Source organism: Triticum aestivum, chromosome 3A (genome assembly GCF_018294505.1).
Source record: "Triticum aestivum cultivar Chinese Spring chromosome 3A, IWGSC CS RefSeq v2.1, whole genome shotgun sequence".
NCBI lineage: Eukaryota > Viridiplantae > Streptophyta > Magnoliopsida > Poales > Poaceae > Triticum > Triticum aestivum.
The window spans coordinates 20,664,514-20,681,566 of NC_057800.1; the positions used below are offsets into that span (position 1 = coordinate 20,664,514).

The 17,053-nt window shown below is 44.8% G+C and overlaps 2 protein-coding genes across 8 annotated transcripts; both read left to right on the forward strand.

The window, feature by feature from the left end:
* The first annotated feature begins 106 nt into the window (after positions 1–106).
* Positions 107–6,526, forward strand: LOC123059916 (uncharacterized). 2 transcript variants are annotated; one of them, XM_044482469.1, is made up of 3 exons: positions 107–1,695; positions 1,789–1,992; positions 5,995–6,526. In XM_044482469.1, exons 1-3 carry the CDS (start codon positions 288–290, stop codon positions 6,132–6,134), a joined length of 1,752 nt encoding a protein of 583 aa, XP_044338404.1. In that variant the 5' UTR covers positions 107–287; the 3' UTR covers positions 6,135–6,526. The 2 variants fall into 2 exon arrangements, with proteins under 2 accessions (XP_044338404.1, XP_044338403.1); XM_044482468.1 differs by having other exon boundaries at positions 107–1,992.
* Positions 6,527–8,892: 2,366 nt separating this feature from the next.
* LOC123059917 (uncharacterized) lies at positions 8,893–15,811 on the forward strand. Of its 6 annotated transcripts, none has more exons than XM_044482473.1 (13): positions 8,893–9,392; positions 9,575–9,722; positions 9,810–9,961; positions 10,062–10,244; positions 11,109–11,184; positions 11,383–11,460; positions 12,265–12,350; positions 13,082–13,155; positions 13,614–13,659; positions 13,854–13,963; positions 14,293–14,467; positions 14,939–15,038; positions 15,216–15,811. In XM_044482473.1, the coding sequence occupies exons 1-12, from the start codon at positions 9,108–9,110 to the stop codon at positions 14,999–15,001; spliced, it is 1,476 nt and encodes a 491-aa protein (XP_044338408.1). In that variant the 5' UTR covers positions 8,893–9,107; the 3' UTR covers positions 15,002–15,038; positions 15,216–15,811. The 6 variants fall into 6 exon arrangements, 4 of the variants coding, with proteins under 4 accessions (XP_044338408.1, XP_044338406.1, XP_044338407.1 ...); XM_044482471.1 differs by having other exon boundaries at positions 14,939–15,016; XM_044482472.1 differs by having other exon boundaries at positions 14,939–15,009.
* Positions 15,812–17,053: the final 1,242 nt, after the last annotated feature.

Consider the following 17,053-nt stretch of genomic DNA (forward strand, 5'->3'; position numbering starts at 1 on the left):
CATGGCCACCCGACCGACAGGCGGGGCCCAACACCAGGCCGAGCGTGGCGCCTTCTAAAGCGGAGGGGGCGAGGGGAGTCGCCTCATTTCCCCCACCTACCTCCACTACGCGAGACGCACACCTCGCGCCTCTCTTCAAGCATCTATGGGAGCGCCCTAGGGTTTCCTTCCCCAATCCTCTCCTCCCTGATTCCTTTGGCTGGTGGCGGGGCAAGGCTGGCGGCGACGACCGATCCTTCGCCCAAGTGACTGCAACGGAGCAGGCGGGGGGTGCGCCGCGCGTCTCGATGGGAGATCGGGGCGGGGGGAGATCTGGTGGTTGGCGCAACAACACAGCGCGCAGAGGGTTCGGAGGTGGGCGAAGGGCTCCGCTGCCAAATCAGTCTCGACACATGGTGTGGCAGCGGCCAGATCCGCCACCGGCGACGTCGGGAGATTCGAGATCTGGTGATGGTGAAGTTGGAGACAGATGGGAAGCTGCTGCGCGTGCCATGAGCGGCGCGACCAAGGAGAAGACGGCGGGCTCCAAGGAGCCACCTCCGCATCCTGCACCTGGGCAAGCAACGACCAAGGGCAATGCCGAGATCTGCATCAACTGTTCCCTCCCAGGTCATTTCGCTCCTCGCTGTCCTACTATTCGCTGCGAAAAATGCAACAAATTAGGTCATATGGCTCAGCTTTGCCAAGTTCTGAGGCCTTGGGAATGCATTCCTCTCATGTGTGGGTTTCAGTCGCCTGGTCAGGGATTCTTCTATATTCCTGATATGTGTGCTGCTAAACATAGTGCAGAGAAAACTAATAATGTGGTGATTACTATAGTGGAGGGTGATGCTACTGTTAAAGACATTGAGCAGGAATTTAATGCTATATTTGCCAAAAAACCTGGGAAAAAGAAATGGCGCTGTACGGCCCGCTCTATTGGCCCTGCTCAGTATGTGATGCGATTCCCTAATGCTAGTGAAGTAGAAAGGGCATGTTGTTATGGAAAACGCTTGCCTCTGAAGGAAGGGAACATTGTTGTATGTATTACTCCTTGGACTGCTTCTATTGGAGCCAAAGGCATTATGGAGAAAGCATGGGTTAGGGTTCGCAACATTCCCATAGAGAAAAGATGCACTGAACATATAGCTTATGCTGGAGCTCTAGTTGGGATTACTTTAGAAGTTGATGAATCGACCGTTCATAAACCTGAATATGCTAGAATCCTTCTCGGTTGTAGAGAGGTTGAGAAAATTCCCCCTTCAGCTGAAGGAATGCTGGGAGAACAGTATTATGATTTTTTCTATGAAGTTGAAAAAGTTGTGACTGTGGGTGCTGAGAAAAGTCAGTCCTATACTGCTGTGGATAGCAGTGCATCTCCTTCCTTCCCCAAGAAAGCGAGGATGGACTCATATCCTGCTTCTTCCATGGGGCAGGGGGAGACGAATACATCCGTGACTGGTAATTTTTCCTCTCAGAACTATGGTAAGGGTATGCAGAGGCTTCCGGCAGTGGCTGAGAGTGAAGAAGAAGATGAGAGTGAGGAAGGTAACAACACAGAGCTTCTGATTGAGACTATGGCCAGAGAACATGCGGCTGAAAAAATGTCTTATTGTGGATCTCAATCTGATAAAAAATCATGTGAGAATGTCTCTGAGGATTTGAAAGTGGAAGAGATGACTGAATCTCCCAGTAATGAGATCAGTGTGCATCAAGGTGCTTGGGGAATGATTACTCCTGTTCCACCCTCACCTCTGTTTATGTGTCACGATGTGAATACTTATGGGAATGCTTTTCCTCCCTTGTCAGACTATGTGGTTTGGCCCTCCCTGCCTCACATTGTGCCTCTCGAAGAGGGTTTCATGGAAGGAGGAGAAAACTGCAGTGTCTATACAGTTGAATCTCCCTCTGGATCCCCAATTCATGACTGCATGAGTCAGGGCAGACAGAAGCAGAAGTTGGAGAAGGTGGGAGATGTGGCCACCAACAGAATGAAGAAGCGCAATTTGGAAGGTACGAATATGCCCAGCTCAAAAAATCAATTTCATGCTTTATCTGACTCTGCCATTATACTGCGTGCATCTTTGATGGGGGTACAAATACCTGATGATGACTTTGCTACTGTTGATATTTTACGTGAATTAGAACTTTCTAGATGTCTGTTGCAGGATAAAAACATTGATAGTAATTCGCAAAAAATAACTGTCAGTGATGGGTTTGGCAATGATGTGCCCCTCTCTTTAACATGGGACGATGATAGTGGAGATATTGAAGAACCATTCATCCTGGTTCAATCTAAAAACAAGAAAAAGAAGTATCACCGTAAGAAATCGGTGGTGGTTTTATCTCCCAATAAATCCAGCGGGCCTGTGACTAGAAGTCAACAGAAAAAGGGGGTGGGTAAGGCTGCTATGGAACCTGGCAGACCTACCAGAGTGAGAGATAAACCCGATCGGTATAAATGAAAGGGGTTTTTTGGAATTGTAGGGGAGTGGGTAAAAAAGGCATGTCCACCTGCCTCATTGACATGATAAGTGCCAATGAATTGGATTTTATTGGACTTCAGGAAACTATGAAGAAGTCGTATACTCCTGCTTTCTTTAGGCAAATTGACCCTTATCAGAAGTTTCATTGGGAATGGATCCCTTCAAGGGGGAAATCTGGTGGCATTCTTTGTGGGCTTAACAAGGAAAAATTTGATATCCTTACGACTAAGTGTGGTAAATATATCCTGCAGCTGAACCTGTTCGATAAGAACAAAAATTGTAGCTGGGCCTTGATGACTGTGTATGGTGCTGCACATGATGAACAGAAGCCTGAATTCATTGCTGAACTGTCATCTATGTGTCACAGCAGTAATATTCCTTATCTAGTTGGGGGAGATTTTAATATCATTCGGCATGGTGGGGAGAAGAACAAAAAAACATCTATGTCCCACTTCTCGGAGGTGTTTAATTCTGTTATTCATCTACTTGGGTTGAGAGAGATTTATATGACTGGTGGGTGTTATACCTGGTCAAATAAACAAGAAATCCCAACTTTGGAAAAGCTAGATAGAGTTCTCATGTCTCCTGAGTGGGAGGATCTATACCCTCTTGCTTCTGTACATAAGTTGGTCAAGGATATATCAGATCACAACCCTTTGTTAGTGGATGGTGGGAGTGCCTCCTCTAGAACACCAGGTAGCAGGTGTTTTAAATTTGATAATGCTTGGCTCAGTAATCCAGAATTCTTCCCTCTGGTTTCTGAGATCTGGTCGAGGCCTGTATACACTTCAAACCCCATTGACTCCTTGAATATTAAACTTAAGAGGATTAAGAAGTTTTTTAAGGGCTGGGGATCTAATTTGTTTGGTCACAATAAGATCAGGAGAAAAATTATCAAGCTCGAGTTGCAGGAGCTTGAAAAACTGGAAGAGACTGATGGTTTATGTGGGGATGCCTACACTAGGAAGTTGGATATTCTAGTGGAGCTTAATAAGATGTATGTGGAAGAAGAACTACACTGGCATCAATTCTCTAATGAGAGGTGGCTTCTGAAAGGAGACAATAACACTGGTTTCTTCCATAAAGTAGCCAATGGCCGTCGTAGGAAAAACTCCATGATCTCCCTGGAGTGTGGGTCCACTATTATTGAGGGCACTAAAAACCTTCTGGTCCATGCTACTGAATACTATAAATCCTTATTTGGTCCAGCTCCTGGCAATTTATGTCAGATAGATGCTGCTCTATGGTCTCAGGATGAGATGATTACTCCTGGTGACAATGAGGAATTAACTCGACCTTTTTCGTTAGAAGAAATCAAGAAAGCTTTGTTTAGCATGAATTCTAACCGTGCCCCTGGTCCAGATGATATTCCTGTAGAATTCTATCAACACTGCTGGGAGGTAGTAGCCCAAGACCTTCTATGCTTATTTGATTGGTTTCATGATGGCAAGCTAGATGTACAACGACTTAACTATGGCATCATAACCTTGTTGCCTAAGTCAACTGATGCTAGTAGGATCCAACAATATAGACCCATTTGTCTATTGCGCTGCCCCTACAAACTACTTACAAAAGCCATGGATATTAGAGCTAGCAAATATGCACACAAGCTGTTTAGTATTCACCAGAATGCTTTTATTAAGGGGAGACACATAGTGGATGGAATCCTATCTCTCCATGAAATTTTGCATTATACTCATTTCAGAAGGCAGGTGGGAGTGGTTTTGAAACTTGACTTTGAAAAAGCATATGACAAAGTCAATTGGGACTTTTTGCTTGACTGTCATAGGAAACGTGGGTTTAATTCTAAGTGGTGTGGGTGGGTCTCGCAAATACTGAAGAATGGCACAGTTAGTGTCAAGATCAATGATGAAGTGGGACCTTACATCCAAAGTGCTAAGGGGGTGAGGCAGGGGGATCCTCACTCCCCTTTCCTGTTTAATATTGCGGCTGACTGTCTGACCAAAATGGTACTTACAGCACAAAAAATGGCCTCATTAAAGGTTTAGCTGCTGATCTTATTGAGAATGGGGTTTGCATCCTGCAATACGCGGATGACACAGTACTTTGTTTTGAGCATGATATTGACAAAGCTGTGAATATCAAGCTCTTGCTTTATCTCTTCGAACTTATGTCTGGGCTTAAGATCAATTTTGAGAAGAGTGAAATATTTAGTATCGGGGGGGGGATAATGATACTGATTTGGTGTATGCCAACATGTTTGGGTGTCAAGTGGGCACACTTCCCATGAAATATCTGGGAGTCCCTGTTACTTATTCTACCCTCAAGAATGCGGATCTAGATTTCCTTGACGGAAAAATGATCAAAAAACTTGATGCCTGGGTAGCATATGCAGCATCTTCTGGAGCTAGACTAACGTTGCTAGGGTCCAGTTTGGATGGAATTCCCTCTTTCCTCATGTCAATGTTCCTTTTTAATAAGACCTTTATTGAGAAGCTGGATAAACATCGCAGACGTTTCTTTTGGAGGAGGAAAAATAAGAAACATGGATACCATATGGTTAAGTGGACGAGGATATGTCGATCGAAAAGGATTGGGGGATTAGGGATTAAAGATCTTCATAAACAAAATATTGCCCTACTTGTTAAGTGGTGGTGGAAGTTAGAAACAAGTGATGGGCTATGGCAGCGTATTGTAAGAGCTAGATACTTCAGGAACAAAACAGTGGCTACCATTCGGAGCCGCTTTTCGGACTCTCCCTGCTGGAAAGCAATTATGAAGGTCAAGGATTCTTATATGGCAGGAAGAAAAGTTAAAATCGAAAGTGGAAACCTGGCTAGGGTCTGGTATGATCCGTGGGCTGAGAATATTGCGTTGAAAGATCACTTTCCTGATCTATTTGGTATTTGCCAGGAGCAGGAATGCACGGTTGCATCTTGGGCGACTAACAACTATGAGCTGGGCTTTAGACGTAGACTGGTTGGGGTGTTGGGTGAGCAGTGGGCTTGGATGGTTATGGAGGCTAAGAAACTGTCGTTGAATGACTCCCCAGATAGAATCTTGTGGGATTTTGATAGTAAAGGGAAGTTTACTACTAAATCCGTATATGTATGGTTGGAAAGAAATCTTTCAGGTCCTAACTATAGGATGGTATGGAAAGCACCTATTCCGCTGAAAATTAAGATTTTCCTTTGGCAGCTGTTTCAGAACGCAGTTCTCACTCGTGATAATATGCGCATTAGAAACTGGCCTGGAAATCCTGTGTGCTCCTTCTGTAATGAAGTCGAGACAGCAAATCATTTGTTCTTTACCTGTTCGCTTGCTCGGTCGGTTTGGGGGGTGTTGGGCATGACGGCCGGGGTTTCATGTTGCCCTCGCTCTCTGTGGCAAAGCTTAACTTGGCTTTATAAGTTCTTTCCGGATGGGAAACAGTTTTACATGATGATTATTGCTGCAATATGCTGGGGGATTTGGACCCTCCGCAATAAAGTCACATTTGATAATCATATTGTTCGTTCTCCTCTTGAGGCTGTTTTCACTGCATGCTCGTTTTTGCTGTACTGGGCAGGTTTGCTAAAGGAAGAAGAAAGGGCGAAGCTCCAGGCTGGAGTGAAGAGGTTGGCTCACGCGGCTGCTGCGCTGGCGGACAGGTCCCTCCCTCGAGGCAGATCCCTTTTGGGTGACAGAGAAGGGATCCAGATTGGTTAGCAGTGCTCAGCGCTCGGTCCTTTTGCTTGCCGCCTCCCACTGGGGTTTGATGCCCGCTGGTTTTATGTCTTCTGGTTACGGTTAGCCTAGTCGCAGATGTTGTTTAACTTGCCTCATCCTGGGATTTCCTCTCCTGTCGTTTTTGGGCTGCGGTTTGTGAGTGTCATCAGGTTTTCGTCCCATGGCGGGTGGTCCGTTCCAGGATCATCCTGCGGTGGGTTTCCTGATGGTGCGCCAGCTCGCTCTCCCCTTTCAGCTTCATTTGATCTCAAAAAGCTTATATCTTTCATCCTGTTAGTTGTAGTGGTTTGGGCACTAAGAACATCTGATACAGACTGATGTATTTCCGTTGATTGCGAAATTAATGGAAAGGGGTTGAGAGCCCGGTTGGAAAAAAAAAAAGTCAAGTGATGGGTGTGTCTAAGTCGAGTGATATAACATGTAAGAAAGAAAAAGGCAATTTTTTACATGGATCTTAATGCAAGATCCGACAAATATAGCATCGACTGAGACTTGGTTACTTAGCAATCCCGTTTGCGAAATCAGTAATAACCATGTACTACCAGCAAAGAATTATATAAAAAAATGTACTACCAGCAAAGAAAAAATCACTTTATTTTTTTTGCTGGAAGAAATCAAATCATTCGATGAACTCGAGCAGCGTCCTGGCCACCTTGTCCCTCAGCTCGGCGCGCTTCATCCCGGCCTTCAGCTCCGCGCGCCGCTGCTTCCTGACCCTGGCCTCCAGCGCCGCCGCCCTCTCGTCGCCGATCATCCCGAACGCCGTCCTGAGCACCCCGCAGGGCCGCCGAGACGCGATCGCGTCCACCTCCGCGGCGAGGCAGGGGTACAGCGCCTCGAGCTCCGCGCAGCCCCTCCGCTCGTGGTGGCGCCTCGCGGCCTTGTCGGCGGCGCGACGCTCCCGGCGCCGCGCCCTCTCCGCCAGCGTGTCCGCCACCGTGCCCTCCCAGAGGCGCTTGGAGAGCTTGTAGACCCTCATGTCGTCGTCCGTGACGGGGACGGTGCCGCGGGAGAGCCGCCGGACGGAGCCGTAGTATCGGTTGCGCAGGTTGGACACGCGCTCGGCGGCCTGCTCGCCGCTGAACCGGATGCGGCCGGCGAGGGCGGCCGCGAGGTCGTCGCGGGAGGGGAGCTGCCCGTGCCGCTCCCGGTGCGCGACGACGGCCTCCAGGAGGACCACCTCGTCGGCGCTCGGCCAGCTTCGCAGCCGCGCCCCGGTGCCGGTCCGCGGTCGTCGCGGTTTCTTGGCCGCGGGCGCCTCGTCCGCGCCGTCCGAGGAGGACGCGTAAGGTTCGGGAGAGGGTTCGGGAGACGGGGAAGGTGACGGCGGGAGGCTGATGTCGTCGTCCTCGGACGAGACGGAGGAGATCGCGGCCTCGTCGGAGGAGGACGACGGAGACATGGGCGGCGGCGGCGGCGGGTGATTGGCGATTTGGGGAGGGGGCGGGGGTTTGCCGGTTTGGACAGTTCGTGGGTGTGTCTGATCTTGTTTTTTTTTTTTTTGAGGGAAATGTATCTGGATCTTGTAGGTAGGAGAGTTGTAGCTCAACTGGGCCATTAGGCCCAAAATGCCACATTAATTTTCTGGATATTCTCACATTTTATCACAGCGCATAAACACGTTGCAACATGCAAATCGGGCATTACAATTCCCTCCATGTAATTTCCCTGTATTTGATGTTCTTTTCTTGGAGGGAAAACTGCGCGGAGAAGTCAAATAAATACAGGGGGAAACCACTATAAAAAGAAATAGCAGGCACGCCTCAAAAATTTGTAGAGAGAAACCTGGTTCAACGTTCCAGGAGAGTGACATGGAGAGTGGGTTTTCGAAATCCAGGTGCACTGAAACGAAAAAAAGGCAATACATAAAATAAAATAAAAATAAACAGAAATGCCCACAAGGAGCCACCAGAAGTTCTCATAAAAAAAACTTAAAAATTCATAAATATCCATCTTTGTTAGTGGTTGGTTATCTAGTTGCTCATGGTACCATTGCACGACAGGTTTTCGACCGTCGATTTGCGATTCGAGCGGTCTGGGCTGCCCGTTCGGACATAAGAACTATCGGGATTGCAATGCATACTTACAATTTTTCACGTTTTGCCACAAATTGGTCATACGATGACATACGAAGTAAAATAAAACAAATTGGTTTTACAATAGTGAACGTTAAGACTCAGATGGACATATGAATTTTGCTGCTTACCGATATCTCTTTTAAAAATTTATAGAGCTCAAAACAGAGTAGCAGATCGCCTGGCGAGCTATGGTAGAATAGAGCGTAGCACGGCTTGTTGGCTACAGGATTGCGCACCTTGTATCGCCGAGCTTTTGCCAGCTGATTGTAACTCTGCATCTACAGAATAAAACTCCTTATCGTCGCAAAAAAAAGAATGTTACTAGAGTGTGAACAGTAGTTTTGTCACATTTTCCTCATACATTGTCGAAAATGAATTTGTTTTTCTCACAACAAACCCATACCCTGCAAGCTTGCTAGGGCATTGTGTGCAAGTACACTAGTACTCCCTCCGTCCCAAAATACTTGTCGTCAAAATGAACAAAAAAAGATGTATCTAGAACTAAAATACATTTAGATACATCCCCTTTTATTTATTTTGATGACAAGTATTTCCGGACGGAGGGAGTACATTCGAACTTTCAGAATGTTGGGGAAATCGTACTCCTTGTAACAGGCGAAGGAAGGCAAGATGAGCGACATGTTCTTCACTCCCGGCCGCGGAAGCAGATCACCAACCAACGCCCAGATTCGAATTGAATTCTTCCGGAAGCGTCTCTCCCCTTGTCGTCAGTGGTCTCGGCGTGCGGGCCGACGGACCAACCCAAGCTCCCTCCCCTCTCACAGCAGGCGCCAATAATCCCAACCCCAACCCCCAAGCCAGAGATAACAACCCCAGCGAGTCGGCGGCAACCCTCCTTCCCGCACCGGTGGAGATGGACGCTCCCTCGTACCGGCTCGCGGCGGCGGTCACGGCCCCCTCGGGCGCCGAGGCCGAGTTCCTCGTCGTCCGGCAGCTGCCCCCGCCGTCCCCGCCCGGGGGCGAGGAGGAGGGGGAGTACGGGCGCTACGTCGACAGCGACCTCTACGACCTCCCGTCGGCGCCGCTGCGGCGCCTCGCGGAGGGGGAGCCGGCCCGGCCGGGCGTCGCCGTCGCCGGCGCGGAGGCGGACGGCTCCCTCGACCTCTCGCGCCTCGACGTCCCCGCCGCCCTCGATCAGGTGACCCATCGTTACTTCAGTGAAATCTGGTCGCTCTGCTGAGTAGCTTGCAAAATCTGGTGGTATATATCTGGGGGAGCTATGGATTACGAGTTTGTACAAGCCTTGTTTACTCGTCCTAGTAGAACCATAATTTGACAAACGGCAACTGATCTAAGAGATGGGCTCTTCTCACTCGCTAGATTTTGAGCCAATTGGGCCTGACGAATGCAATGTGCGGGGAGTGGAGGCTCCTCAAGCATATTGTGGAAGCAGAGTTTGGCCCGGACGCGGGCGTCAACACGGTGCTCGTCATCACGCCGCTCGAGTCGAAACCGGAGGCATTGCAAGGTCTGCTGCTTCATTTCTTACTAATGCTTGTGTCCAGGAATTTGCCTGGCCACCAAAATCCACCGTAACTCGAGTTGTGCGTTGCAGACTCCTGTAAATGGATGACCAAGGAGGGTGCTCGGGAATTGCTTTCTGACGTGAAAACCGGTGATACTCGAATTGGGCCCTATGTGCACGCTGGATTTGTGAAATCGGAGCTATCGTCAAATTGTACCACTGACTCCACATTGGTCTCCCAGGTCTGTATAATTTTAATTTTGTTTGGATCAAATTTCGGTTTCTAGTCAACTGTCATGCCGATTTGTCTCCTTTTTCCTGAAAAGCAATGTTTGGTGACAGGAGTACCCTCCTGGAATAACCCTTGTACCAATGAAGAGTAGTACCTTACGGCCATTTCGTACGACTAATCTCGTGGTAATACAAGCAACCAGTGGTACATGCGGATCGAAGCGCCCTGATTATTTTGCTTGTGGTGATGCTTTACTGATAGATCCTGGATGTTGCTCACAGGTTCATACAGAGGTAAAAGCAATATCTATGATTACATTCTTTTAGCTCTACATACAGCGACGGGGTGTATATCTTGAGGATGCAGCTTCTGCCTTGGACTTATTTTGTAAAGTATTATTATCTATTTAATTGCTTTGGTTCCTTCCATGGGACTTTGATTATTCAAACCAACTTCTTCGTACTGGCCTCAAAACTACCCCTAGCTTTATGAGGGAAAGAACTTGTGCCTAAAATATTTGCCTATTAGATTAGAATCACCAAGGAATACCAAAGAGTGACACAAGGGGCCAAAAAGCGCTGAATACTTAATGTGAAAACATTCTCTTTTCAGAGTTGCGGCTATCAGTGCAAAGAACACAACTTGGTGCATAATGCCACAAAATTTGGTTCGGGAAAGAATTAACTTGAATTGTTTGAGAAGACTAGATCTGATTTGTGGTGGGTTGTATAACTCTTTAAAATGTGAACTTTAAACTCAAAGTATGTTAGATGACAGATACAAGTTTGCTGTAAATAGTAACAGTTGTGCTTTTTCTTCCCTTGCTGATTTTTCATTTGTCAAAAGTATGGCATTGTTACTCTCACTGTGGAACAAGTTTGAACTTGAAATTTTATACATAAATTAGTAGAATAATTTGAGAAGTATGCCTTCCATTTTATAGATATTTTCTGTTGCTGATTTGGTAATTGGTACCCAAACCAAAAGTGCACAAAATTGTGCTTTGCAATAGACTTTGTTTTTAATCCGTTAGATGATACTGCATGCACAGCTATAGGGCTGTTGGCCTACAACAGTAGTTGTTTATATTGAATACTGTTTTAAGCAGAAACTGTTCATTCTGTCCTAACAAATGATCACATCCCTGCCATCTCCAGCTTGCAGATCTTGTCAATTCCCTTCCAAAGAAGTTATTGGTCCTTGTTACACATCATCATAATGATCATGTTGAGGGTACGTTAGAATGTTTTCTGTAGCACTTCTTAGTTTTTCTGTTGAAAATTAAGATCATATCTGGGAGAAAAAGGAAAAAGTCATGAAGCTGGAAACATATACCATGCTATAGTTCTTTAGCTCCTCATTTGTGTTAATTGTTATCATGCCTATTTGTCCATCGTAAATAAACTGGCTGCATTTGGCTGAATGACTTAGGTCTTTCGGTTGTTCAGAGATGCAATCCTGATGCTGTTCTTTTGACACATGAAAACACGATGAAGCGCATAGGGAAAGGTAACGACTTACACCTTTTTCTAAACCAAAATTGTAAAGGTTGTTATCCACTTTGCCAATTCATATTTGCCTTCCTATTTTTGGAGTACAAAAGTAGTTCAGGAATGAGTTTACTTGGGATAATTCCATTGACATCTAGCAAGTGAAACCCTTCCCTTAGACCTTGTTTTGACCATCCTAAGAGGTTCCTGCTAGTCATAAACCTGTGATTAATGGTGGAAGTAGAGTTTACAAACAAAAGGAGAAAGGGGAAGAAATTTTTATCTAATAAGCAAGAAAATTATTTAATATTTGCAGCACCTTGAATGAATGGAAGGTTTTGACCACTATAAGTTGGGTACCACATGTCAGCGCATTAGTGGTGGAAGGTGGGGCAAGAGAGCCATCAGGCGTACGAGGTGGTTAAAATCATAAAAAACGACAATATCTCTGGTGAAGCTTGCAATGCAACATATCTTCTTGTTTACTTGGATACTCTCTTAGGTATACGGTATACCTTTCTACATGGTCCTCCTCATAGTGGTTTTCACTCTGTCCTGGTATGTTTGGCACTTCTAAGGTGCTGTATTGTTGGATCATTATTCATTATTAAATGTCAAACTATTAGTTTGTTTTAGTTTTGATTGCCTGTGAACGACGGTAGTAATAATCCAATTTTATTTCATTAATTTAGGGTACTCACTAGCCACCATCTTCAACTGCTATATACCATGGCTATCTCTGTGAACTAGCTCAACTTAATACTCATTAATTTATTTGTGCTGTTCATACACATCTTATATTTCATTCGTGCATGGTGTATAGGGAACTGGTCAACCAGCTATACTGCTGTGACTGGTGGTGAAAGCATATGCATAGGTGACCAAGAACTGCAAGTCATTTTTGCTCCTGTAAGCCAGTGTTTTCCTTGGAGAATCGTTCTCTGGTTTTAGCTTATGCCATTGTTTCGTTACCTAGCATGATAATTCCTTTGAACTTTCCAATAATTAAATACTTAATTATGTAACAATTTTTGTGAAGTCCAATGCAAGAACATAAACCCTAATGGTTATAGTAGCATTTGGCAGTCCGACGTATATTGTTTGGTATTTTGCTTCTTGCTGTTCAAATATAGTTGCATGCCATAGTCCATACAGAATGATTATGCCAACCACTGATAATATTTTGCAACGATTATTTTAAGAAAAGATGGTGGCATGACATTTGTTACTTGAATGGATTTACATTTTATAAGAATTAAAGAATGTTAGACTTCAGAAAAAATAGTAAAATACACAAAACGTAGCATTCCTAACGTTGTTTTGAAGCAAAATAGTAGCAACACTATACATGATCTCTGCATGACCTAGAAAGTATTCTCCGGAAAACAGTTGACTTATACAGCAAACCAATATTCACATTTGAAGAAGTCTATGTTTCTGTTATTCTGTTGAATTAACTATGTGAACTCATAATGGCCGAAGCATACGATTTGTCTATTTTAGAGTTTGGAGTTCATCCATTTACTGGTATGATCTGATCTGAAGCATGTATTCAGCTGTTTCTGTGGAATCTGCATCATATTTTAGACCAGAACATACTGAATTTATTGATTGATACTTCTCTATGTTTTCAATACTAGGGTCATACAGATGGTCATATGGGGCTTCTCCATGTCAATACCAATGCACTAATTGTCGGAGATCATTGCGTAGGGTAAGCATCATTCTTCAGCATATTAGCAGCAGTTGTTGCAGATACTATATGACCATTCTTCATTGATATCTAAATTGATGCAAGTATTAAATCGAACTACCATATCTAAATTGTATTACTTGTTAATGTTATATTTGACGAATGGATAAGACACACGAATAGAATGACCAGCTTCAAGGACTACAACATGCTCGGATTTTTAACTTGTCCCCACTCACTAAAGAAACTACTGGGCTGTCATATATAGGCTATGTATAATGTACAGAGGCTTGTCTATAGACAGCATATTAGACACCCACCAGTTTTTTTAATTTTATTAATAAAAAAGATGCAAGAACTAAAGTACTGACTACTTTTGCTCAAAAGTTATACAGAATAAAATCACACACTAAACAGGCAAGTGATGCTAAATAAAATAAACACTGAGAAGTAATGATGCATAATTTTGCCATTTTCAGGCATGGAAGTGCAATATTGGACAATAGAGCTGGTGGCAACATGAAGGTAACAATGATTTTTGTTTGGAAGCTCATTTCTTGCATTATAACCGAAGTTCGCAAATCGTGGAAAATCTCTCGGTTTCTTTCCCATCTTGTACTTTGTTTCTGTGCTTTACGTTTTCTAGCAATGCTGCCTCGAGAGAGTTGTGTTGTCTAAATCAGAGTTGCATTGGCATAAGGGTGTTCTGAATTATGCAGGACTACTTCCAAACCACATACAAATTCTTGGAGATATCGCCACACGTGCTAATTCCAATGCATGGAAGAATCAACCTATGGCCCAAGCATATGCTTTGTGGATATCTCAAGTATGGAATTAATCGCTACTGCAAACTTTGTCTACACTTCACATGTTCTATGGTTGAACAAGTTCATTTTTAGCAGAATATAAGATGAACTTTATAGTTTCAGATTTGTCGAATCAATTCAAATGTAGTCTGTTCCTTTGTTGCAACTTTTCCTGTTTCTTCTAAAAAGTGGCCTATTATCGTTTTCTACATACCCACCTCTTGATGGATGCACAATTATGTTGTTATTTCTTCATCTTTGTTCGTACCTGATAGTACGATACAGTTATCTGTTTGTAGATACTGCAGACATTAGCTCAGATGTAATGTGCATCTTGCTGAATTTGTAGGAATCGAAAGGCTAGAGAAGCCTCCATTCTGCAATCCATAGAGAATGGTGCTCAAACTTTGTTTGATATAGTTTCAAAGACTTACTGTGATGTAGACAGGAAATTATGGATTCCTGCGTCCTTTAATGTTCGCCTTCATGTTGATCATCTGAACTCTCAACAGAAACTTCCCAAGGTGAGTGAAAACTGCACTCAACTTCTGTATGTTTCATGATTAATCCAGAGTAAAGAGCCTGTATGTTCCATAATTAATACATGAAAAAAGACTACAAGTGAGTGGTTACCATTTTGAGAGCTTTTCCTCCTGTGGGCTCTGAAAATTCAAAGAAACACAATAACACATCAAATTTCAGAATATTTTTTGTTTGATATTGTAGAAATATTTATAACCTATACTAGTGCAGACCTGTAGGGGAAGTATTATGGGACGAAAATTTAGCCAGATGCAAATCAGAATGCACCTGAATGTTTTCTGCAATATTTTACACTGTAACAATATCTTCGACGAAAAAACACATCGAAATATTCTGAAAACTGTCTGCAACTTCTCACGTTTCCTTATTTGACAAGCATGCTCTTGTTAGAACCAGTTATTCATTGATTCTGATGATGATTCAATTTAATTTTCTTGGGGATCACCATGCAGGATTTCTCCTTAGAAATGTTCAGTGGAAGTTGCGATGAATTTATGTCTAGCCTGCAGCAGTGACCATGAGTGTGAGAAGTAAATCGAATGCTCCTTCTGAGTTTGTATTCCATCTAGGCTGCTCTGTTGAGTTCTCTGGCGTTTTTGTGCACAAAACTAAACAAAGTGATAATGGGGGTTATGTTATTGAATAAACCGAAACGTTTTAGCTATTATCAGAAGTGTACATACATATCGAGAAGCCCCATTGATATAACATGTTACTCAATTTATGCAGGACTTCTCAACGGAAAAGTTTGAATCGAGCTGCGGAGCACATTTCATATTTCGGTGGGGCGTGGCGTATGCCCAAGCCAGGAGCTCACCCGCCCTCATCATCGCGGCAAGTGCCCTCGCCGCTGGTGGTCTGGCAATTGTGTATGCCCTCAGAAGGAGCAACGTCAACCAGCCCTAGGATTCTTCTCCGAGACCCGGCAATCCCCATCCGCGTACACGCGTCTGTCGACCTACGATCGTGCTGTGAGTCAGACTGTAAACTCCCAAGATTGTTCGTAATTGCACATTTGTGAATTTTGCTCCGTATACACACAACGCAAGGGAGAAGCTCCCGGTGCTACGTTGGGTTCCTCCTAATCCACAGGTACTTTCGACCTAGAGATCCATGTGTAGGTTAATCGAATACAGAGACTTTTGACTTTGTTCTAAAATAAAACCCGCACTGACCTGGGTCTAGGTTTCAGCTGTCGGCCCAGTTGCCAATTTGTGAGAAGACCAGGAGTGGCCATGTTTACAATTGTACATGTGAAGAGAATTGCTTCCTTGGCAATTACTACCGCTGACAAAATTAAAAGTATGTGTACAAACTTATGCAAAGAGCAAGCGATGTTCGCCAAAGCATCAGGGTGGCCGGTTGCGCGTGTCTGCCTGCCGTAGCTGTAGCTGGTTATGAAGGAAAGAGTGCCTGGAAGTCCCACTCCGGTCTTTGTCGGCCTGACGAGGGAAAGGGGGAGAAGGAGAGGCTCTAAAGACATACTCCCTACGTTCCGAATTACTTGTCTCGGAAATGGATATATCTAGAATTAAAATACATCTAAATACATCCATTTCTACGACATGTAATTCCGAACGGAGGGAGTAGAATGGTTGATGCCGGAGCAGGAGGGGACGGTGCAAGAGTTGCTCTAAAGAGAACAAGCTAGAGATGGAAAAAGAGTGACTGATACTTTTTCTCTCAAATAAAAGAAAGAAAATAATGCCTGATACGTACTTTATCTGTTTCAAAATAGATGACTCAACTTTATACTAGCATAAAGTCTTTATACTAGTAATACTAGTATAAAGACTTTACTTGTATAAAGACTTTATGCTAGTATAAAGTTGAATCTGTTTCAAAATAGATGACTCAACTTTATACTAGCATAAAGTCTTTATACTAGTACTAGTATAAAGATTTTATGCTAGTATAAAGTTGAGTCATCTATTTTAAAACGGTGGGAGTACCAGGTTGCTTTCGTGCTAATTACCACCGCTGCCGAAAGTAGCACTGTTAGGAGTGATACCGACTTCTGCATGTAGTAGAATTAGCAGGGCAGCAAGGATGGACGGTTGCACGTGTCTCCCGGACGTAGCTGTGGCCCAGTGTTCCATGTATGTAGTATAAGTAACCAAGAGCTGCATTTCTTTATGCCCGACGTAGCATGGCGAGCAGCAGCACGGCCAAGCCCATGGAAGCCCTCCCTTCCGGTTCCGGGAGCATCCTCTCCAATGTGGTCACCGTCCTGCTGCTCCTCTCCTTGGGCTTCGTCTTCGGCATGGTGTACAACGCCAACTTCCAGGAATCCTACCTCACGCCCTTCCTGCAGCCGCTGCCTTCTCTCCTACGGCCATCGCCGACTCCGGTGGTAGCGTCCGGCTGCTGGGGACGGCGCTGCTGGACCTCGGTAACGCGCGGTTCGCTCTGCTATCGGAGACGTGCATCCCTCTCCTCTCCTTCCCGGCCGCCTACGCCTTCCTCATCGGCGCCAACGCCAGCTTCATTGACAGCTTCCCCACCCGCGCGCGGCACGCGCCCTTTTTCCTCCGCCGCAACATAAGCCGCGCGCAGTGGCGCAAGGG

Bases quoted from the DNA above. Each gene is read 5' to 3' on its own strand.
- LOC123059916 (XM_044482468.1), top strand. From the start codon at position 288: ATGGGAGATCGGGGCGGGGGGAGATCTGGTGGTTGGCGCAACAACACA. The intron at 1,993-5,994 runs GTACGAATATGC...TGTACTGGGCAG, and splicing joins GAAGAAGCGCAATTTGGAAG to GTTTGCTAAAGGAAGAAGAA.
- LOC123059917 (XM_044482470.1), top strand. From the start codon at position 9,108: ATGGACGCTCCCTCGTACCGGCTCGCGGCGGCGGTCACGGCCCCCTCG. The intron at 11,461-12,264 runs GTAACGACTTAC...CATGGTGTATAG, and splicing joins GATGAAGCGCATAGGGAAAG to GGAACTGGTCAACCAGCTAT. The intron at 13,964-14,292 runs GTATGGAATTAA...CTGAATTTGTAG, and splicing joins ATGCTTTGTGGATATCTCAA to GAATCGAAAGGCTAGAGAAG.